The sequence below is a fragment of the Mobula hypostoma genome, chromosome 1 (genome assembly GCF_963921235.1).
Source record: "Mobula hypostoma chromosome 1, sMobHyp1.1, whole genome shotgun sequence".
Taxonomy (NCBI): Eukaryota; Metazoa; Chordata; class Chondrichthyes; order Myliobatiformes; family Myliobatidae; genus Mobula; species Mobula hypostoma.
The window spans coordinates 52,424,878-52,449,373 of NC_086097.1; the positions used below are offsets into that span (position 1 = coordinate 52,424,878).

At 41.9% G+C, this 24,496-nt stretch overlaps 1 protein-coding gene across 6 annotated transcripts in view; it reads right to left on the bottom strand.

The window, feature by feature from the left end:
- The window catches only part of nid2a (nidogen 2a (osteonidogen)), a 128,810-nt gene that overhangs the window by 2,917 nt on the left and 101,397 nt on the right, over window positions 1-24,496 (bottom strand). For all 6 annotated transcript variants that reach the window (XM_063048759.1, XM_063048751.1, XM_063048741.1 and 3 more), the window contains 5 exons: window positions 6,673-6,894; window positions 3,900-4,069; window positions 2,501-2,630; window positions 716-887; window positions 33-190 (listed from right to left, as the gene is read on the bottom strand). In XM_063048759.1, the coding sequence (XP_062904829.1) occupies window positions 33-190; window positions 716-887; window positions 2,501-2,630; window positions 3,900-4,069; window positions 6,673-6,894 (852 nt within the window). The remainder of the gene's footprint in view (window positions 1-32; window positions 191-715; window positions 888-2,500; window positions 2,631-3,899; window positions 4,070-6,672; window positions 6,895-24,496) is intronic.

Here is a 24,496-nt window from a genome sequence, read left to right on the forward strand (position 1 = left end):
TTTTCCTTTTAAAACCAACTTATTAAACTTACCAGCATCAGCCCAGCAGAGTTGTGAGGAAAATGGGTCAAATGTCAACCCATTGGGCAACCCAATATCATTTTTAACTAATATCCTTCTATTAGTTCCATCTAAGTGAGAAGTTTCAATTTTAGGAGCTTCACGATTCCAGTCTGTCCAGTAAAGGTTACTGCAAAGAAACCAGAGGTGCGTTAAGATTTAATACAAACCAGTCAGTCCAAGTATCTAATCTAAAAACAGTAAGACCCTATCATTTAGCGTTTATAAAACCAACCATTATCTTCTGAGGTTATCTTAAAAGGAAACATTTGTTAGCCCCAGGGGTTGTGTAATTCCATTGGAACATTGGTGGAATGAGCATTCTTTGCAGATCAGCACACTGGAATGTAAATGCTCTTAATCCTAAAAACAGGATTTTACATTATAATATTGAGTGTATTAACAGCTGTACAACATGTTACCAAATCATATAATTTAGATGGCTATCATATATTAAAACATTTTGTAGAAATGCTGCTGTTTGCTTGACAAATTTTAAAGGTGTAATCAGAATATCTATACAGTATAGGTTTCACATGCATGCCTATCTGGAAATTAAACATTCCAAGTATTTTTTCCCAAAACTTTCTGAAAAATGAAACTCAAGAAGCTAAAGTTAAATCTGTAAACATTTAGAGCTTCAGGTGAAACCTACCCACTATGAGAGTCCACTACAATTGCTCTGGGATTTACCAGATCAGTATCAACAAGAACTCGCCGTTTGGACCCATCGATTGCAGCTGTTTCTATTTTATCTAATCCACTATCGGTCCAAAACAGATTTCTGCGGATGTAGTCTATGGTTAGTCCTTCAGGACTAGTCAGTCCTAAAATGGAAGCAGAAGTAAAAGGAAGTATAAAACATTTAATATGTACCCTATCGTTTAGAAACTGTTAATATATTTTCTTCCATCATAGTACGGGCATCTCCGCCAAACACAGACTTGCCTACTAGAGGAGACATCACAGTTATTTTTTCACCTTTTTTTCCCCACCAGCCAGAGTTTTAACCAGTCTTTTCAGGCAACAGACTGATTCATTTGCACTTCTTCCTTTTCGATATACAGCATTTGCTTTTCACAACGTGCCCTTCACCTTTTTGGGATAGTTCACAAGAATGACACTGAGCTTGCCTGCCATATTAATCCCCTATTCCACTCCAGTTCTGGTCTCTGCCTTTGCCTTCTGCCACTGTTCCAATGAAGTTCAACTAATTTCAGTAGGAAGATTGAAAGATTTGTTACTGAGATAAGAGGATCAGCAATGTCCATATTGAACAGAAAATCACACTGAAAGGCTCTACTGCCATTCCTATTCTCTGCTTCTACAGAAGCTCTTATATATTAATCTCATGTTGTCCCTGTAGATCACTACATTTCTGGAACAATGAACTTGCTGTACAAGTTTCACATTTTAGAGCAATAATTCTAAATTAAAATTAATGCAAAAGAAAACAATTTTCTCTCCTGTTCTCAAGACAGTGAATCAAGTTGGCTAAAATTCCACATTGCTGGACAGTTGTCCAGTTTTTCTAACAATTTGGACATTCTCCATGTCTGGACTTAGCAAACCAAAACCATCCTGGGTCTGATTGTGTTTGCTTCTTGTGCACATACTTCAGCAGAGCACACAGAGACTGGTGATCAGGATGGGGATTGGAAGGCAACTTTTTTATCTGTCAATCTATGTACTTGTGGTATCCTCCCTCTTTGCGGAGGGAACTACTCCGGCCCCAATAGTGAATTCAGTACAAATGTGTTTACAGAGCTGGGAAAATGTAGTTCAGAGTGGGATAAATTAGTGCACTATTGAACATTTAAAGACATGTGAGGACTTGATAGGGTGGATGTGCAGAGGATCCAGAACTAGAGGGCACAGCCTCAAAATTGGGCAACCCTTTAGAACAGAGGTATGGAGGAATTTTTTTAGCCAGAGAGTAGTTAATCTGTGGAATGCTCTGTTATAGACTGGTGGAGGCCAAGTCAGTAGGTTTATTTAAGGCGGAAGTTGATTGTTGCCTGATCGGTCAGGGCATTGTGGTCAAGGATATGGTGAGAAGGCAGATGTATAGGGTTGAGTGAGATCCGGGATCAGCCATGATGGAATGGTGGAACAGACTTGACAGGCTTAGTGGCCTAATTCTGCTCCTATGCTTATAGTCATGTATATTTCAATATATGTAGCTACCATTAGTGGAGATGCAGCATGGAAGGATGACCAAAACAATTAAATATTTAATACTCTACTAGATGTCTTAACTCTTCAAGAAATATTAATACCCCTGAAGATAACTAATGTTCATTATGCCTATTAAAGGATAATTCTTAATGTCAAGTTTCTTTAAAAATCCTATAGCAGTTTCTCTCTCACAATCAGGATTTTGTATTTACCTAATACAAAAGCACAATGATTTTCATAACCAGAACTACTGAGAACTAACCTGTATTAATGATTATTTCTGGCTCTGCACCAGGTTCCAAACTAACTCGATTGATAGTTCGGCCTGCAACATCAGTCCAATAAACCATCTTATCCCTGCAGTCATAATCAATACCAATAATAATTGAACCCTTGGAAAGGAAAAATAAACCAAAAAAGGTTAATCATCTCATAGACCAGTAGCTGGTAAATTAACATAAATAAACTTATTCTGGACAAACTTGCAGATCTGTAAGGAACTAGAGAATCTCACATCAATGGTAGTTTGCAATAAACAACAAACTGAACATCATCAATGGAACCTACAAGTTAATGTGTGGCTGCTGCCACTTTCTTTCCAGGTATGCATCCGTGTCCTTACCAGAGTTTTTCCCACTTAGTTTACTGATGTCCAGTTATAAAAGATAAAAGAGTAGTTAAAATATCAAATACATAGAGGTAATGATTCATTGCATTTAAAAACAAGGGGAAAAATTGCAGCAGTTATATAACATGAACTTTCATCCGCTCAGTTTATCGTTAGTGGTTGCCTGCACCTATCAACAATTCCTTTCAGTTTCCTTTGGACTGACGGCAAGGGAATTGGGGGAAGGGAGAGAGACAGACAGAGAGGAGTGGGGAGGGAAGAGGCAGCAAGAGAGGCAAATTGTGCTGAAATAAAGAACTACAGCATGGCAAGGCTAATAGACCCACTGCCTCACAGCACCAGAGGCCCACTTTCAATCACAGCCCTGGTGGAGTTTGTATATACTCTTAAGAACACGGGTTTCCTCAGTGTCCTTAGGCTTCCTCCCACATCCCCAAAGACGTGCAGGTCGCTAAGTTGCTTAACTACTGCAAATTGCCTTTTGTGTGTGCAGAATCGGGGAGCTGATGAGAATGGGAAAATGTAAGTAAGTGTTTGATGGTCTGCACAGGCTTGGTAGGTCAAAAGGACCGTTAAAAGTCGATGACTCTAGACAAAATATATAGAAAGCCATTCGGCCCCTTCAGCCTACCTCACCATTCAGTGAAATTGTACATGATCCTGTACCTCAAACCCATTTTCCCAGCTACTGTCCAAATCTTCTTCGTCCAAACAGCTAATGATTAGTAGTGAATGGGATAGATTAGTTTACTCTGAAACTGGTAACAGAATCAATGGGCCAAACATCTTCCTTTCAAAAGTGTAAAGAAATGTGAAAAGAGTGTAATTCCAGCCTTAACAAAAAACTTACAAGTCCTGCAGTTACAAATATTTCCAGTCCCAGTGCTTGGTCTGATTTCTTAATAAACTTAATTGGAAATTATGAACTATTTATACTTATCGTAGAGTGGGAAAAGTCACACTCCACTTTCCTCTCTCCCATGGGCAAAGGAGCTATATACTAATGGAGACACTTAAAAAGTAGATACTTTACATGAAGAGCTAACAGGCTCTTGGCTTCCTCTGTGTTTAGCCGAGTACCATTCAGGGGCAGGTACCCAATGTGCTGTCCCTGAGCATACAAAAGGAAAACCCCTCTGGGTGGTGCAGTCAGAACAGATGCTGTAGTTGGCTGAGTGGTGGGAGGTGCAACAGTTGGTATACCTAGTAAATACAGAAACAAGGTGTAAACTTGTGTTTGTAAAAGCACCATGGTTGTAATACAATTTCATTCAAAGACAATTCGCAAGAATCATTATATTTTTATATATGTATATTATTTTTAGTATAGAACATTTTCGACATTTGTGAGCCTTGGCTCAGTTCGCAGCCCTCTCATCTAAAGACTGTTAAAGAAGTTCTGTGACTTCAGCAAAAAGCTTAGGACACTATTTTAATAAAATTCTCAGGGAGCATTGCCATCCAAGGTGTCATTCTTTGGATGCAAGATGCATCACATCATTCAAAGAGTAAGCTGTGCAAGGGTCCTGGTCTCATGCAAACCATCATGACCAAAACCAATTACTTGGTCATTATTTGTTGCTGCTTGCAGACAAAGTAAGACAAAGTGGCTGTTGTCTACAGCTGACTATAATTCAAAAGAATACTTAATGAATTTCATTTCATTTTGGAATTCCTTAAGCTGTGGAAGGCACTACCCAGGTGCCCCCGCTTTTCGAACATTCACTTTACGAAACCTCACTGTTACGGAAGACCGATATTAGTACCCTGTTTTCGCTTTCAGAAGGTGTTTTCACTGTTACGAAAAAAAAATTCAGCGTGCGAAAAAAGCAGCGCACGATAAAAGGCAGAGCGCGCCCCGAGCAGCCGCTCTCCCCTGGATTGGGAACTGCTTTGCTTTAACACGTGCCTGTGAGCAGCCGTTTGCAAGATGAGTTCTATGGTATCGGAAAAGCCTGAAAGAGCTCGTAAGGGTGCTACACTTACGGTAAAACTAGACATAATTAAGCGTTTTGATCGTGGTGAACGAAGTAAGGTCAACGTGAGTTTGGCTTGTGGAAGGTGACGAACATGATGTTGAAGAGGTTTTGGCATCCCATGACCAAGAACTGACAGATGAAGAGCTGATGCAATTGGAAGAAAAAAGGATAACAATCGAAACCGAATGAGTAATGATAAAGTACGACTTTAATTTTGAAAGGGTACGTCGGTTTAGGGGATATTTGCAGGATGGTTTGAGTCCTTATTAAAGAACTGTGAGATAGAAAAATGTGCAAGGCTCAGCAGTCAAGCAAGCCTTCCACCTCAGCCACAGCAGACGACGAACCTCGACCTTCGACATCGAGGCGGGCAGAGATAGAAGAAGATGAGCTGCCTGCTCTAATGGAAACAGACGATGAGATGACACCCCAGTGTCCCACCACCCCAACCCCCAGGCCACAGACAGATACCGATTCGCGGAGAATGCAAAGGTAGCCGGGAGACACACAGCATATCTTTAAGAAAAAAGCCGAAATAAACATGCTAATTAATTAGGTGCCACCGACCACGTAATTGTCGGCCCAGATCAGAGACGACGCAATCAGAAATCGGCACTGATCTGGGCCGACAATTACATGTCGGCGGCACCTACTTAATTAGCATGTTTGTTTCGGCCTTTTTCTTAAAGATGTGCTGTGTACCTCCCGGCTACCGTTAGACCCCTGTGTTCTTCGCGGCAATGTATCGGTTCGCAGCCCAGAGGGTGGGGGCCACTGCACCAGCCAACCTGCAACGACTCAGTCTAACACACCATCATGTGTGCTCTGCGCTGTCTTCCCAATTCCAGTAAGTGATACTACACTGTACATACATTATTTCTACTTTATATCGGCTGTGTATTTTTACGTGGTATGATCTGGCAGCTTCATTGCTTAAAGGTTACTGGAGAGCACTTGCATGAGATTTTCTGCCAACGGCGCTTGCATGCGATTTTCGCTATGGAGAGCAGTGCAGTAATGATTGTGGAAAAGAATTTCTACTTTATCTAGGCTGTGTACCTGTATTTATCATATCATTCCTGCTTTTACTATGTGTTAGTGTTATTTTAGGTTTTATGTGTTGTTTGGCATGATTTGGTAGGTTATTTTTGGGTCTGCGAACGCTCACAAAATTTTCCCATATAAATAAATGGTAATTGCTTCTTTGCTTTACGACATTCCGGCTTACGAACTGTTTCATAGGAATGCTCTACATTCGGATGGCGGGGGAAACCTGTATCTGAATGCAGATTCTTTCCTCCAAGAATAAAGTACCCTGATTTCACATTCTGAAAAGCTCATATTAAAACCTTTACCAGATATCACTTTCCATTATAAGACCATAAGATGTAGGAGCAGAATTAGGGCATTTGGCCCATCAAGTCTGCTGTGCCATTTCATTGTGATTGATCCAATTTCCCTCTCAGCCCCAATCTCCTGCCTTCTCCCCATATCCCTTCATGCCCTAACCAATCAAGAATCTATCAACCTCTGCCCGAAATATACATAAAGACTTGGTGTCCACAGCCACCTGTGACAAAGAATTCTACAGATACACCACTCTCTGGCTAAATAAATTCCTCCTCATCTCTGTTGTAAAAGGACGCGTCTCTATTCTGAGGCTGTGTCCTCTGGTCTTATGCCCCCACCACAGGAAACATCGTCTCTACATCCACTCTATTAAGGCCTTTCACCATATGATAGGTTCATTAGCAAACCCTCATCCTTTTCCCTTTGCTATTAAAAAGCTTAACTTTTACAACCAAAGTAAAAGATGCAAGCTCTCACATGCTGGTGGAGTGCCAGGTTCAGTCCGCGTTCCTTGAATTTCTCGACCGTCTTTATCCACACACCAACAATAACCACTGTTTCCATAGCACTGCAAAGGACTGAAGTCTCCAAGCTCTGTGCACTGAGGTACATACTGGTCATCAGCTGGTCTGCCACCATAGTCTTTCAGAAGGTTGAACCTCCAGCGCTCACACACTGTCTGCGGTTGCGGTGAGAGTTCTGGAATACATCACATGATTTTGTTAAAATACTGAATCCACTTTTTGTGCAACAACACCTTAGATTAGATTATGAGGACACGCAGTCCTCTTTTATTTTCATTTAGTAATGCATGTATTAAGAAATGATACAATATTCCTCCGGTGTGATATCACAGAAACACAGGACAGACCAAGACTGAAGAACTAACAAAAACCACATAATTATAACATATAGTTACAACAGTGAAACAATACCATAACTTGATGAAGAACAGGCCATGATCACAGTAAAAAATTACTTATAATAATTCAATTAATAGTCATACAACACAGAAACAGGCCCTTCAACCCATATAGACTGGGCAGCCTCATTGACTTGCAGCTAGACCCCATACCCCTCCCATCCATGTGTTTATCAAAATCTCTCTCAAAATGTTGAAATCAAACCCCATCTACCACTTCTGTTGACAGCTCATTCCACATTCTCGCCACCCTCTGAGTGTAGAAATTCACTGATGTTCCCTTTAAACATTTCACCTTTCACCCTTAACATATAACCTCTAGTTCAAAGTAAATTTATTATCAATGTTTGTATACCATATACAGCCTTGAGATTGTAAACAATAGTAAAGAGATAAACAAAGAAATGCAATAGAATCCATGAAAAACCACATACAACAAAGACCGACATCATCTAATGTGCAAACAAACAAAACTTGTAAATAATTTTAAAAAGTGAACAAATAATACATGGAACATGAGCTGCAGAGACCCAGTAGTGAGTCTACAGGCTGCAGGGTCAGTTCATGCTGAAGCCAGTGGAGCCAGTCCAGGGGCCCAATGGCTGTATGACAACGTCCACTCTCAAACCTTCCAATGTGGGACCCTAGACTCCTACACTCTCCGCCTGATGGTAATAGCAAGAAGAGAGGGAGACAGGTCAAAGGCACGTAGGCGTCATAAGCTCAAGTAGGGGACCTTGGCTGGCACAAAGTAGTGGGGCTGATAGTGGTTCATTTTCCTCTCCTGGAGCCTGACCTGGTTTGAACTCTGCTCCAGTGACAGCCATCCTTCATCTTCAAGGTGCCATACCTGCATTCCCAAGAGTCAAGTTCACCAAATCCTTCAGGAGGTTGTAAAACTGCTCGTTCATTTAGTTCAAAAGTACATTTCTTGAAGGGAAATTACAGGCTATGTATTGCAGCAATCATCAAAACCAGGTGAATATTTAATAGTTTTTGAGCTGTCTACCAAATGTCACTGTATACCACCAGCACTATTTTGGAGTTCTAGTCTAACCCAACCTCAGCGGAAAAAGCCTGCTTGCATTTACCCTATTACCCCTCAATTTTGTACACTGCTATCAAAGCTCCTCTCATTTTCCTACGCTCCAGGGAATAAAATCCTAACGTATTCAACCTTTCCCTATAACTCAGGTCCACAAACTCCAGCAACATCCTTGTAAATTTTCTGTGTTCTTTTAAACATATTGATATCTTTCCTGTAGGTAGCAGACCAGAACTGCACACACTACTCAAAATTAGGCCTCACCAGTGTCTTATTCAACTTGAAGTCTTTGAAGAACTACCACCAACATATCATCTGTGAAAGCAGAGGAGCCAACACACCTGACCATTTAGGATGGTGGTGAATATTGGTAGCGCAGGTTGAGGTGTTTGATGTTGTGCTGTTCACCAAGTTTGGCAAGTAGCTTGCAGATGTTTCATTGCCCATCTAAGTGACACCCTCAATGCACAGTTATTGGTCTTTCTTTCTGGAAGTGCTCGTGTTTATATACACCCCTCCCCACCTTCTGGTTCGCTTGCTGCGGTCCTGACTGGCCACCCCTTCAGTTAAGCAGAACAATAGAATCCAAAGGTCAACTAAAGGGGTAGTCAATCGGGACTGAGACAAGCGAATGGGGAGTGGGGGGGGGGGCGCGGCTATGTAAATGTGAGCACTCCCAGAGAGAAAGGCCAACAACTGTGCATGAGGATGTCGCCTCAGCTGCAAGCTAACTGCCAAGCTCGGCAAACACTGTAACATAAAACACTTGACCATTGTTATGCCACGATTAAGAACGCTTATCGTGCCGTCCAATACTAACACTTTGGAAAGTTCAGTCACCTGGCTGTACTTCTACTCCCACCGTATAGGCAGGGACTAAAGACAACGGCACCAATGGTAAGGACCAAGAGGCATGGTCAGGGGAGGTGGAGGAGTGCTTACAGGACTGCTCTGAGTCAGTGGACTGGGTATTATTCAGGGATTCACTTCAAATCTGAATGAATACTCCACAGTTGTCTTCATTAAGATCTGTGTGGTTCTGTGTGTGCCAACAAGAACATACCAGACATACCCAAACCAAAAGCTGTGCATGAACCAGGAGATTTGTAGCCTGCCAAGAGTTAGATCTGTGGCATTGAAGACTGGTGATCCAGAACTATGCGAGTAGTCCAGTTACGACCTATGGAAGGCTACTTTAAGAGCGTGAAAACAATGTTGATCAAAGTTCGGGGTGGGATTGGATGCGTGCCAGCTCTGGCAGGGTTAGCAGGCCATTATTTTCTACAAAGCCAAACCCAACATCATGAATGGCTGTGCTGTTGAATTCCCAGATGAGCTCAAAGCCTTTTATGCATGCTTTGAAAGGGAGAATAAGGCTGCATCTGTGCGAATCCCTGCAGCATCTGGTGATCCTGTGATCTCTGTCTTAGAGGCCAATGTCAGAACATCTTTCAAGAGAGTGAACTTTCACAAGCTGTCAGGTTCTGATGGTGTACCCGCTAGGGCACAAAAAACCTGTGCGAACCAACAGGAGGGCGTGTTCAAGGACATCTTTAATCTCACACATGCTTCAAAAGGGTGGCAATCATACCAGTGCCCAAGAGCAGGGTGAGCTGCCTCAACAACTATTGTCCAGTTGCACTCACATCTACCGTGATGAAGTGCTTTGAGAGGTTGGTCATGGCCACAATCAACTCCTGCCTAATCAAGGACCTAGATGCCCTGCAATTTGTCTATCACCACAACAGGTCTATAGTGGATACAATCTCACTGGCTCCCCACTTGGCATTAGATCACCTGGACAATAGCAATACCCATGTCAGCCTGCAGTTTATTGATTACAGCTCAGCATTGAACACAATCATACCCTCAGTTCTAATCAACAAGCTTCAAAACCTGGGCCTCTGTCCCTCCTGCTGCAAATGGATCCTTAACTTCCTCTCTGGGCGACTACAGTCTGTGCAGATTGGAAATAACATCTCCTCCTTGCTGACAATCAACTTTGGCTCACCTCAAGAATGTGTGCTTAGCCCACTGCTCTACTCTCTCTACACCCACGGCTGTGTAGCTAGGCACAGCTCAAATGCCATCTATAAATTTGTTGAGGACAGAACTATTGTAAACAGAATTTCAGATGGTGTACAGGAGCAAGATAGATCAGCTGGTTGAGTGGTGTCACAGCAACAACCTTGCCCTCAATGCCAGTAAGACCAAGGAATTGCTTGTGGACTTCAGGAAGGGAAATCATGGGAACACAACCAGTCCTCATCTACGAATCAAAAATAGAAAGGGTGAGCAGTTTCAGGTTCCTGGGATCAACATCTGAGGATCTGCCCTCTTTGTAGTAGCATCAACATATTGATGCAATTACATAGAAGGCATGACAGCAGCTATATTTCATTAGGAGTTTGAAGAGAATTGGCATGTCACCAAAGACACTTCTACAGATGCACTGTGCAGAGCATTCCAGTTGGTTGTATCACCATCTGGTATGGAAAGGCCGCAGCACAGAATCAGAAAAAGCTGCAGAAAGTTGTAAACTCTGCCAGCTCCAACATGGGAACTAGCCTTTCCAATATTGAGGACACCTTCAAAAGGCAATGGCTCGAAAAGGTGTCATCCCTCATTGAGGATCCCATCAGCCAGGACATGTCCCCTCTGATTGCTACCATCAAGAAGGTAGTACAGGAGCTTGAAGACACCCTCAGCATTTCAGGACCAGCTTCTTCTCCCACACCATCAGATTTCTGAATGGACAATGAACCTGTGAACACTCCTCACTTGTAACTTGTGATTATTATTTGCTCTCTTTTTGCACTACTAGTTGAATTTACTTTCATATATACTTCTGTTGTAATTTAGTTTATTTTTATTATTATGCATTGCGATATACTGCTGCCCCAAAACAACAAATTTCACAACATATGCCAGTGGTATTAAATCAGATTCTGATTCTCAACTTCAATATAATATCCCAACTCGTACTCAGTGCTTTGATTGACGAAGGCCAATATGCCAAAAGCTCTCTTTACCACCCTATCTATCTGTAATGCCACTTTCATGGAATTATGGATCTATATTCCCAGATCCCTCTGTTCTACCAAACTCCTCAGGGCCCTACCGTTCACTGTGCGTGTTCTGTGTAATCCCCTGCATTATTCAATCAACTATTGGAGTTCAACACAGATAAGTGTGAAGTGGTTCATTTTGGTAGGTCAAATATGATGGCAGAATATAGCATTAATGGTAAGACTCTTGACAGTGTGGAGGATCAGAAGGACCTCGGATTCCGAGTCCATAGGACACTCAAAGCTGCTACGCAGGTTGACTCTGTGGTTAAGAAGGCATACGGTGTATTGGCCTTCATCAATCATCGGATTGAATTTAAGAGCCGAGAAGTAATGTTGCAGCTATATAGGACCCTGGTCAGACCCCACTTGGAGTACTGTGCTCAGTTCTGGTCGTCTCACTACAGGAAAGACGTGGAAAACATAGGAAGGGTGCAGAGGAGATTTACAAGGATGTTGCCTGGATTGGGGAGCATGCAATATGAGAATAGATTGAGTGAACTCATCATTTTCTCCTTGGAGCAATGGAGGATGAGAGGTGACTTGATAGAGGTGTACAAGATAATGAGAGGCATTGATCACGTGGATAGTCAGAGGCTTTTCCCCAGGGCTGAAATGGCTAGCACGAGAGGGCATAGTTTTAAGGTGCTTGGAAGTAGGTACAGAGGAGATGTCAGGGGTAAGTTTTTTTTTTACGAGAGAGTGGTGAGTGTGTGGAATGGGCTGCCGGCGGCGGTGGTGGAGGCAGATACGATAGGGTCTTTTGAGAGACTCCTGGATGGCTACATGGAGCTTAGAAAAATAGAGCGCTATGAGTAAAGTCTAGGTAGCTCTAAGGTAGGGACACGTTCGGCACAACTTTGTGGGCCGAAGGGCCTGTATTGTGCTGTATGCTTTCTATGTTTCTGTTTTTCTTTAAAAAAAATAGAAGGTAGGTCAGTATGGTGAATATTTAATTACAAGATCCTATATTTAAATACTAGGTATTACATGTCAGTAAGAGATTAAAAGCAACTCGTTAGAAGGATAGTTGCAGAAATAGATTTCAACAAAAACAGTTAAAAACAGACAAGTTAGATATCAGTTTGGAAACATTTAAGCAAATTAAGAGCCAAACTGTACAGCAGGTAAGTAAAAACTAAAATTAAGAGAAAACTAAAATGAAGTATCTATTAGTTGAAGGAAGCCATCTTGTAGTTGAACGTGAGGAAATAATAGAGAAGCTATATAACCATTTCTCCTCAGCTTTGCAGAGGAGAACTGAAGGCACAAAGGAGCTCCTGATGAGGAAGTGGAGGTCACCACTGAATGTAAGCATTCACAGAGAAACTGCATTTAAAAAAAGCCAATTGGCTTAAAAAAGGAAAGCAATCAAGCTTAAATGATGAGGGCCCCCAGAACAGAAAAAAGATTGTCGAAGAAACAGCAAAGATTTTAAAATCTGGTAGAAAAAGTTGTGTGTTAACTCCAAACTTCGCAGTAGCTAAATTGGATATCATAATGTGATACCAAATTAATGATGACATTGTCTTACAAGGAATAGCTTAAAATTTAAAGAGGGAAAATGAATTTGTTTAAGTGACATATTAGGTAATGATATAATTGACTTTGAGAATGTACTTGGTGTGCCTCAACTAAAACTAAAGGCCAATGGTGTGAATGAGTAAATAGATCTGAAGAAAAAAAAGCTTAAAAACAAAAGTTAGAAATAATACATAAGCAAATTAAGAGCAAGATTATATTACAAGAAGGGAGAAAAAGTACGGTGTCTATAAAAAGAATTCACCTCCCGGCCCCGGAAGTTTTCATGTTTTGTTGTTTAATGTTTTATTTTCATGCTTAATTTAGCTTTTCTGACACTGATCAACAGAAAACGACTCTTTAATGTCAAAGTAAAAACAGATCTCTTAAAAGTGATCTAAATTAATAACAAATATAAAACACAAAATAATCAACTGCATAAGTATTCAACACCTTTAATATAACACACAAAATCATCACTGTTGCAGCCAATTGGTTTTAGAAGTCTCATAATCAGTTAAATGGAGATCTGTTTTTGGAGACCTGTGTGCAGTCAAGTCATTCCAGTTGATTGTAGTAAAAATACACCTGTAAATAGAAGATTCAACCTCTGGCAAGTCAGTATCTTGGAAAAAACTACATCATGAAGACAGAAGAACACTCCAAACAACTCTGCCAAAAGGTTATTGAAAAACACAAGTCAGGAGATGGGTACGAGAAAATTTCCAAGTCACTGAAAATCCCTTGGAGTACAGTTAAGTCAATCATCGAGAAATGAAAAGAATATGGCACAGATGTAAATCCGCCTAGAGCAGGCCATCCTTAAAACCTGAGTGACCGCGCAAGAAGGCGACTAGTGAGGGAGGCCACCAAGAGACCCTATACAACTCTGGAGGAGTTACAAGCTTCAGTGGCTGAGATGGGAAAGACTGCATGTAGAACAACTGTTGCCCAGTTGCTTCACCAGTCACGGCTTTATGGGAGAGTGGCAAAGAGAAAGCCACTGTTGAGAAAAATTCACATGAAACATTGGCTAGAGTTTGCCAGAAGGCATGTGAGAGACTCTGAAGTCAGCTGGAAGAAGATTCTATGGTCTGATGAAACCAAAATTGAACTTTTTGGCCGTCAGACTAAATGCTATGTTTGGTATAATCAAAAACACACCATCCCTATCGTACAGCCTGGTGGTGGCTGCATCATACTGTGGGGATGTGGCCTGGAAGGCTCGAGAAGGTAGAGGGTAAAATTAATGCAGCAAAATGCAGGGAAATCCTGGAGGAAAACCTAATGCAGTCTGCATGAGAACTGTGACGTGGGAGATTTGTTTTCCAGCTAGAAAATTACCCCAAGCATAAAGCCAAAATTACCACAGGAATGGTTTAAAAACAACAAAGTTAATGTTGTCCTGAAGTGGCCATGTCAGAGTCCAGACCTCAAACCAATTAAGAATTCGTGGCTGGACTTGAAAGGGGCTGTTCACTCATGATCCCCCCCATGTAATCTGACAGAGCTTGAGCAGTATAAAGAATGGGGAAAAACTGCAGTGTCTAGATATCCTGGCAGGGAGATTAGCGGGGGCTACTGAGGTGACTTTAACCTAGAATGGTTGGGGGGTGGGAATCAAATTAAAGAGGCTAGGCGTGAGGAGGTTAGTTCACAACAGAGGGATGGGAACCAGTGCAGAGAGACAGAGGGGTGTAAAGTGAGCGTAGAAGCAAAAAGTACAAAGGAGAAAAGTAAAAGTGGCAGGCCGACAAATCCAGGGCAAGCATTAAAAAGGGCCACTTTTCAACATAATTGTACAAGGGCTAAGAGAGTTGTAAAAGAGCGCCTGAAGGCTTTATGTGTCAATGCAAGGAGCATTTGTAATAAGGTAGATGAATTGAAAGTGCAGATTGTTATTAATGATTATGATATAGTTGGGATCACAGAGACATGGCTCCAGGGTGACCAGGGATGGGAGCTCAACGTTCAGGGATATTCAATATTCAGGAGGGATAGACATGAAGGAAGGGGAGGTGGGGTGGCGTTGCTGGTTAAAGAAGAGATTAACGCAATAGAAAGGAAGGACATAAGCTGGGAAGATGTGGAATCGATATGGGTAGAGCTGCGTAACACTAAGGGGCAGAAGACGCTGGTGGTAGTTGTGTACAGGCCACCTAACAGTAGTAGTGAGGTCGGAGATGGTATTAAACAGGAAATTAGAAATGTGTGCAATAAAGGAACAGCAGTTATAATGGGTGACTTCAATCTACATGTAGACTGGGTGAACCAAATTGGTAAAGGTGCTGAGGAAGAGGATTTCTTGGAATGTATGCGGGATGGTTTTTTGAACCAACATGTTGAGGAACCAACTAGAGAGCAGGCTATTCTGGACTGGGTTTTGAGCAATGAGGAAGGGTTAATTAGCGATCTTGTCGTGAGAGGCCCCTTGGGTAAGAGTGACCATAACATGGTGGAATTCTTCATTAATATGGAGAGTGACATAGTTAATTCAGAAACAAAGGTTCTGAACTTAAAGAGGGGTAACTTTGAAGGTATGAGACATGAATTAGCTAAGATAGACTGGCAAATGACACTTCAAGGATTGACGGTGGATATGCAATGGCAAGCATTTAAAGGTTGCATGGATGAACTACAACAATTGTTCATCCCAGTTTGGCAAAAGAATAAATCAAGGAAGGTAGTGCACCCGTGGCTGACAAGAGAAATTAGGGATAGTATCAATTCCAAAGAAGTAGCATACAAATTAGCCAGAGAAAGTGGCTCACCTGAGGACTGGGAGAAATTCAGAGTTCAGCAGAGGAGGACAAAGGGCTTAATTAGGAAGAGGAAAAAAGATTATGAGAGAAAACTGGCGGGGAACATAAAAACGGACTGTAAAAGCTTTTATAGATATGTAAAAAGGAAAAGACTGGTAAAGACAAATGTAGGTCCCCTGAAGACAGAAACAGGTGAATTGATTATGGGGAGCAAGGACATGGCAGACCAATTGAATAATTACTTTGGTTCTGTCTTCACTAAGGAGGACATAAATAATCTTCCAGAAATAGTAAGGGACAGAGGGTCCAGTGAGATGGAGGAACTGAGTGAAATACATGTTAGTAGGGAAGTGGTGTTAGGTAAATTGAAGGGATTGAAGGCAGATAAATCCGCAGGGCCAGATGGTCTGCATCCTAGAGTGCTTAAGGAAGTAGCCCAAGAAATAGTGGATGCATTAGTGATAATTTTTCAAAACTCATTAGATTCTGGACTAGTTCCTGAGGATTGGAGGGTGGCTAATGTAACCCCACTTTTTAAAAAAGGAGGGAGAGAGAAACCGGGGAATTATAGACCGGTTAGCCTAACGTCGGTGGTGGGGAAACTGCTGGAGTCAGTTATCAAGGATGTGATAACAGCACATTTGGAAAGCGGTAAAATGATCGGACAAAGTCAGCATGGATTTGTGAAAGGAAAATCATGTCTGACGAATCTCATAGAATTTTTTGAGGATGTAACTAGTAGAATGGATAGGGGAGAACCAGTGGATGTGGTATATTTGGATTTTCAAAAGGCTTTTGACAAGGTCCCACACAGGAGATTAGTGTGCAAACTTAAAGCACACGGTATTGGGGGTAAGGTATTGGTGTGGGTGGAGAATTGGTTAGCAGACAGGAAGCAAAGAGTGGGAATAAATGGGACCTTTTCAGAATGGCAGGCGGTGACTAGTGGGGTACCGCAAGGCTCAGTGCTGGGACCCAGTTGTTTACAATATATATTAATGACTTGGATGAGGGAATTAAATGCAGCATCTCCAAGTTTGCGGATGACACGAAGCTGGGTGGTAGTGTTAGCAGTGAGAAGGATGCTAAGAGGATGCAGGGTGACTTGGATAGGTTGGGTGAGTGGGCAAACTCATGGCAGATGCAATTTAATGTGGATAAATGTGAAGTTATCCACTTATTATCTGAATGGTGGCCGATTAGGAAAAGGGGAGGTGCAATGAGACCTGGGTGTCATTATACACCAGTCATTGAAAGTGGGCATGCAGGTACAGCAGGCGGTGAAAAAGGCGAATGGTATGCTGGCATTTATAGCGAGAGGATTCGAGTACAGGAGCAGGGAGGTACTACTGCAGTTGTACAAGGCCTTGGTGAGACCACACCTGGAGTATTGTGTGCAGTTTTGGTCCCCTAATCTGAGGAAAGACATCTTTGCCATAGAGGGAGTACAAAGAAGGTTCACCAGATTGATTCCTGGGATGGCAGGACTTTCATATGAAGAAAGACTGGATGAACTGGGCTTGTACTCGTTGGAATTTAGAAGATTGAGGGGGGGATCTGATTGAAACGTATAAGATCCTAAAGGGATTGGACAGGCTAGATGCAGGAAGATTGTTCCCGATGTTGGGGAAGTCCAGAACGAGGGGTCACAGTTTGAGGATAGAGGGGAAGCCTTTTAGGACCGAGATTAGGAAAAACTTCTTCACACAGAGAGTGGTGAATCTGTGGAATTCTCTGCCACAGCAAACTGTTGAGGCCAGTTCATTGGCTATGTTTAAGAGGGAGTTAGATATGGCCCTTGTGGCTACAGGGGTCAGGGGGTATGGAGGGAAGGCTGGGGCGGGGTTCTGAGTTGGATGATCAGCCATGATCATAATAAATGGCGGTGCAGGCTCGAAGGGCCGAATGGCCTACTCCTGCACCTATTTTCTATGTTTCTATGTGCAAAGCCGATAGAGACCGATCCACACAGGCTCAAGGCTATGATTGCTGCCAAAGATGCATCTCATAAATACTAACTTGAAGGGGGAAGAGTAATTATACAGTCAATTATTTTGTGTTTAATAATTGTAATAAATTTAAACTCATCTGTAGAAATCTGTTTTCACTTTGACACAAATCTTTTTCTGTTGTTCAGTTTCAAAACAGCCAAATTAAATTCCCTGTGATACAATGTTGTAAAACAATAAAATATGAAAACTTCCGGGGGGTCGGGGTGGGTGGTGAGTACTTTTTATAGGCACTGTAAAATTAAGTGATGCTGTACAGTATTTTTCTTCAAAAATATCACAATTAAGAGAAATATAAACTTTACTTCTTAAGTGTAAAAATGAGCAGGAAAAAGTACTGAGCAGCTGCAACTTTTGGATTAGTAAATCAGGCAGTGTCTCCTGTGTGGCTCAGTGATATGTGTTGTAACCAAATTGAAGATTTATCTGCTAAAGGATGTAAATGAAAAAATTGAAAAGATGTGGAGACTTGTTGGGTGTTTTCAGCATTTTCTGTTTTTATCATTTAAAATCTGTGGAGTTGCTCAATTTTATGCAGCTTAGCCCAACTCATCCCCTGAAGACAAGAAATCCAATTGCCAATAAAAAAGACCAAGGCTGATCCAGACAAGGCAAAATTTGAAAAAAAGTAGATCAACAAAGCAAAAACAAGCTGTATCCCATTGACACACAAGGCAAAAACCAGCATGTTGACAAAAGCATAATCTTCTAAATCATGAAACACTCATCAGGTCAGCCAGCCCATTACTCTGAACATTTTCAGCATTTTCTAATTTTATTTCACATGTCCTGCAACTGCAGCTTCTTTTCTCCTCTAAGGTTTCTAATGCCTTCCTGTTTTAGAAAGTCTCCCTTTGAATTGGAAAATTGCATGTTACTCTTATGTTTAAGTCAGGTGAGAGGGAAAACCAGGAAACCATTGACGAGTTCACCTGAGATCTGCTGACAGGAAATTGAAAGGAGAATTAAAGATAAAATGACTGAACATTTTCTGCTTATCAGAATGAGCCAGCAGAGATTTGTAAAGAGTAAATGATATGTGATACACCTGAATAAATAGACTGATTGCAGCGACGGAAAGCTCCATAGTTGTGACTGTTATTTATTAGATGTCTTCTGGACACTCAGAAAAATCCCTCAGAAGAAACCCCTGAAGTTAAAATCCATGGATCTGATGGGAACTTACTGCCCTGGCTAAGAAGTTGACTGTGAAGGTAGAAATAGTTCACTTACTGATACCATTGGCAGGATTTAACTGCTGATGTCTACAACGTTCTGACTTTGGGCCATGACTTGCCACTGTGATTTATTTGTGAGGAGGACAATGCTATAGAAAGACCACTGTTTCTCTATGAGTTTCCAATTTCCACTGTTGCTGAATTAGAGAGGGTAGTCAGGCGGTTTCTGCGACGGGAATAACTGCAAACTGAGGCTCCCCCTGAAATCCATCGAGGAGGAGTTCAAGGTTTTGAGAGGTGCTGCAGTTCCGTGAACCTTCAGATCCAAAGGCAAGAGTGGCGGTGAGAACTGGAAGAAAGCGGAGAGCAGAAGCTGCAGTGGAAGAAGCTGAGACACGGCTGCGCCACAAAGTGCTGGTGGGGGCAGTCGCCAAGGGAAGAGCTGGACGTGGAAGCCTTGAAGTCCCCCATTTTGACAAAGTACAAGGGAAAGGGCGACGAGAACTGGTCCAGAATGAAGTAAGGGCAGCTGTGGAGGAGGAGAGGACCAGCAGAGCAGTGGCGATGAAACAGCAAGGAGCCTGGACCAAATAGGAGCAGGTGATCGAGCGAAAGATCACGTGGAACGACCTCTCTGGAAGGTGGATCCACACCGCATCAAGTTCCTTATCCAGGCTGTTTATGATGTCCTTCCTAGCCCATCCAACCTACACTGCTGGGGCCTTGTAGAACGACCAGCTTGCCCCCTCTGTGAGAAGACCAGTTCGCGAGAGCATATTCTGAGCTGCTGCCCCAGAGCTCTTGCCAATGGCCGTTATTGCTGGCGGCATGACCAGGTCCTCCAGACAATTGCTGAGACAATCTGCAGCACCCTTAACATCTGCCGGAAAACAAGTCCGGTCATGAATACTATCTGCTTTGTCAAAGAGGGGGAAAGACCAACAGAACACCAGAAAGCAACCGGGTTGCTCTTCACTGCGCAGGACTGGAAGCTAAAAGCAGACCTGGGAAAACAGCTGCAGTTTCCTCCCCACATCACAGAGACTACACTGCGGCCCGACATTGTGTTGTAGTCCGACTCATTGAAGCACGTTCTTACGCTTGAGCTTACCGTGCCGTGGGAAGAACACACGGAGGAGGCCTATGAACGGAAAAGAGCCAAGTATGAAGATCTGAAGAACAATTGCCAAAGGCGAAACTGGAGTGGAAAGTGCTGGCCCATGGAGGTCGGGTGTCATGGCTTTGCAGGCCAGTCGCTCTGCAAAGTATACACTGCACTTGGAATCAGGGGAGAGAGAAGGAGAGACATTTCTGTCCCCACAGATGCAGCAGAGAAAGTGTCAAGATGGCTCTGGATAAAGAGGGCAGATCTGTGATGCTAGGGCATAGGCCGGGGTCTGTTCAACCCCGGTCAGGTCGCCTGGGCGAGGGTGTATGATGTTGAAAGACCTGAAACATCTGACGACCCCAGTTAACATCACTGATGATGTGCCCTAGCTTAGCATCATGCAGATGTTTCTGTAAGAAGAAGGACTATGAAGGTAGAAATAGGTCACTTACTGATACCATTGGCAGGATCTAACTGCTGATGTCTGCAACATTCTGATTTTGGGCCACAACTTACCACTGTAATTTATTTGTGATGAGGACAATGCAATAGAAAAGCCCATATACATGTTTGCCCATAAGTGACAATCAGACAGCATTGTAAGCAATGCAGATTAAATCACAAATAGAACTGTCACCTCACAACTCTACAGAGCTAGGTTCAGTACAGATCTTTGTGTGGGATGTACATGTTCCACAGTTAACTGGGACCCCTGGTTCCTCCCCCATCCCAATGATGTGTTGGCTGGTAGATTATTTAACCACTGTGAAATGCCCTGCCCTAGTGTGTGTGATGGTGAGTGGTAGAAACTGCAGGAGATAATAGGAATGTGCAGAGGATAGGTTGCAAGGAAAATTAGTGGGGTCAAACAACTACTTGTTAAAATGACAGACTTGAAGGAAATGTAGAAAACTACGTGAGAAATGAACTTCAACATAGCCAAACTTGAGGTCATTTGCCCGAGACCTGAAAAGACAGAAATATTTAATATTTAATCAGCAAGAGGAACTGATGCTAAGACTGGAGCTATTTCTACTGGTTTAGGAGGTCTACAACTAGGGGCATCATGTAAAACTTGAAACCAAACCATTCAGGAATAATGTTAAGAAAGAGGCAGATAACAGAAAAGGAATTATACCAAAGAAAGTTGATGCCAGTTCAGATATTTTTATATTTGAGCTTTAAAAATTACTGCTCATCAATGAAGAATAATAACAATAACAACTTATAGAGCACTTTTAAGTATAAAGAACTTTCCATATGGATGATGCGGTTCAAAGAGCTTTACAGTGGGATAAAAGTACAAACATAAAAATAAAATTAAAATAAAAAGAGAAAGAAACATGAAAATAAAAGACAAAAGATGTTGGTTAAAAGCAAGGTTAAATAAATGGGTTTTGAGCCAGAGTTAAAAGTGTCAACTGAGTCTTCATTCCTTATAGTTTTAGATATTGAATTCCAGGGTTTAGGAGCATGGTTCAAAAAGCTGATCTTTTGAGGAAGATTGTTTAAATTTAAAAGAGTGGCAGAGAAGACCTGGGAAATCGAGCAGGATTAGACAATGAAAACAATTCTGTGTACACTGGTCCTAGGCCATTAAGAGCTTTAAAAACAATATCAATTCTCAAATAATTCTAAATGAAGAGCATGACAGGTTAGAATAAGGATCTGTCACAATCACATTAAATAGGAGAAGAGCCTCACAAGGATAGAGAACCAAATCCTAGTCCTACAATTTCCTTCCATTTTAAATTTTGGTTTAAATTGAAATTTAATTTTAATTTAAATTGAAATTGAAATCAAGTGGAAATTGGACAGTTTAAAACACAGGCATCAGGTTGTAGCCGGCTGAAAGGTTATATCCAGGTGATAACTGAGAATTATCTTGCCCCATCTAGCAATAGTTAGCGAGGACTCAGAAACATATAGCAAAAGGGCATATATAATGGATTTGGGAAAGGAAAGACAAGTCCAATTAGAGTGGATAGTTTTAGTGAAAAATGATGGGCTGAATGGCCTTTTCTTCAGTTTCCATGGTTGAGGGTTTCTAGTTTAAGATGATGCTGGTGAAGTCCAGTGACTGCTTATTGGCGGCAAACAAAACAAACAATACAATAAATACTTTGTTAATAACACTTTTTCTGTTATAATCTCTGGAAAATGATCACCACAAATAATGGAGAGGCAAGGCATAGTCTGAGGGTTGAAGGAGCGGATGCGAGGCAGAGCCAGGGCAAGCAGAGGTGAGGCATAGTTGAGGCCCATCCACCAAAACCTGAAGTTTGATAGATCTAAGTGCCAGGCTATTTTGGAAAGTTCAGGTACGGGCTGAAATGTGGCGGCGCGGTCCGGGCCCAAGACATTTCGAAGCCACAGGGCCCATGTCCTGGAGTGAGGAACGACCTGATGTTCGAACAAAGTAAATGGCTGGCCATATTGAAAAGGGAGGGTGTCGGTACCAGACGCAAGGGTTGGGCTGGTTCTGTTCACTGCTCGGGGACTTTATTCAGCTCTGTGCTGAACTAAGCTGTGGATCTCCTCCAGGCTTTGTGTCTGTGGACACACTTTTGTTCTGAATGCTTTTTGCTTACTTTTATTGTTTGCACAATTTGTTTCTTTTTCCCTCTCTGCACACTGGAGGCTTGGCTGTCTTTTTTTTAATGGGTTCCTTTGTTTTGTGGCTGTCTGTAAGGAGATGAATTCAAGGTTGTACAAGATAAACATACTTTGATAATAAATGTGCTTTGAACTTTTGAAGTTTGAATATCATACCCATAGGCATGAACTTGATTTTGGAGATTATTTCAAGAATAACATGCGCAAAAAATACTTTTCCAGCAATTTTATCTAAAGTAGCTACTTTCTAATTAATGATATAAAACATCTTCGTTTGTGACAAGGCATTGGCCAAGTAGCATGGACAAATATAGTGGCACCATTCTGGATCAACTAATTAATTCTTATAGTGTCCCCACTGCTAAATCATCATAAAGATTTAGTCTCCATTATCGTGCATAAGAGAGGGAATGGAATGTTAATTGTTCATCATGACAAAGCATTTACTGAACTGCATTTTATTAAAATCACTTTATAATTGCTGGTCCAGAAACTGTGGTCTTTTTTTAAAACAATTATCCAACTAACTCTTTCTATCTCCATTATTCCATTTAGTATCCCATTGGCTTCCAGCTCTTCCCCCCCCCCACCCGCACTACCACCTTCACCCACCCTAATATCTCCACACAAAGTAAAGAATTTGTTCAATCAATCATTAAAACGTAATGTATCCCTCTCACATTTTGACACTCAGTTATTCCCCTTCAACACACACTGAACATATTCTTGGGTTCAGAGTTAGCTGGCTCTCCCCTAAGCAGATTCTAATCTTTGAGTCTTTAAACCACCCTTACTGCCATGGTCTAGCTGTACAACCACAGGATCTGGAAATTGTTACATTCACACACTTTGTACTGGATATTTATTTATTTATTTATTTATTGAGAGACAGCATGGAACAGGCTCCTTCCAGCCCTTCGAGCTGTGCCACCCAGCAGCCTCTGATTCACGGGGAGAGTGTACAAACCGCTTACAGGCAGCAGCAGCAAATGAACCCAGGTTGCTGGTATCATCAAGCATTGTATTGACCTCTACGCTACTGTGCCAACCCAAACAGGCCCTTCTGGCCATGTGCCCGTGCCACCCAATTACACCCATATGATCCATTAACCTATTATGAGGGGTGCTGGAGAGAATATTAAGCCACAGAAATTGTTTACAAGGTGCCTGATTAAACAAATCCTTTAAAGTTGTGCAGGGGGAGCTAGGGTGGAGGAAGCAAATGGAGTACTAAGTCCATTAAAACACAAATATTTAAGTAGTAAATATCTGGAAAGATAAGCCACTAGAAAACGTTTCCTTATGATTTAATAGGAAAACACTGCAGCTCATGAGTCAAAGGCAGCACACAAAGCAATCCCATTTCCCAGTAAATTTCTCTGTAACCTATTCTCCCCATGACCTGATCAATTCCCAAATTCCAAATTTCACCTACACAATAGAGGCAATTATCAGAAGCAATTCAACCATAAAGCTGCAAGACTTTTGGGAAATGCACATAAACTGCTAGAGGAACTCACCCGATCAGGCATCATCTACAGAGGGAAATAAACATTGTGGTTCAAACCAGAGGAAAGGTATCCTCAATAGTATGCAAGTGTGACTGGAGGAGCAGAACTGTTGCATATTCTTGACAGGCATAAAGTCTCACAACCAGCTATTGGAGTGGGGGTCATTCTTGAAGTAACACACCTCATTTCCTTGATGACCCAGCTCTCTTCACTGGTCAAACTCTGGGCTACATTATACTGAGAGTTGCAGATTCCTCTCACATGCTATTGTAAATTCTCCTGAGTGTAGGATTCGGCAGGAGAACTGAGTAGGCTGACAGCTTATTGGAATGCAAGAGGGAAGTTCAGCTGCATACGGGCGGCAGGACCCATTCCCGAGTTCTCTGACCACCACATTTGAACCCAATTGCTCGTAGTTTGGACATTTGTCTGATTTAAAGACATTGGGCTACAAACATCTGTTTAACTAACAGATTCAACATTGCTTAGATGCATAGCTGCTCACCCAAGTGTACATTGCTACACTTTGCATTAGCGATACTACAACCTGAAACACAGACA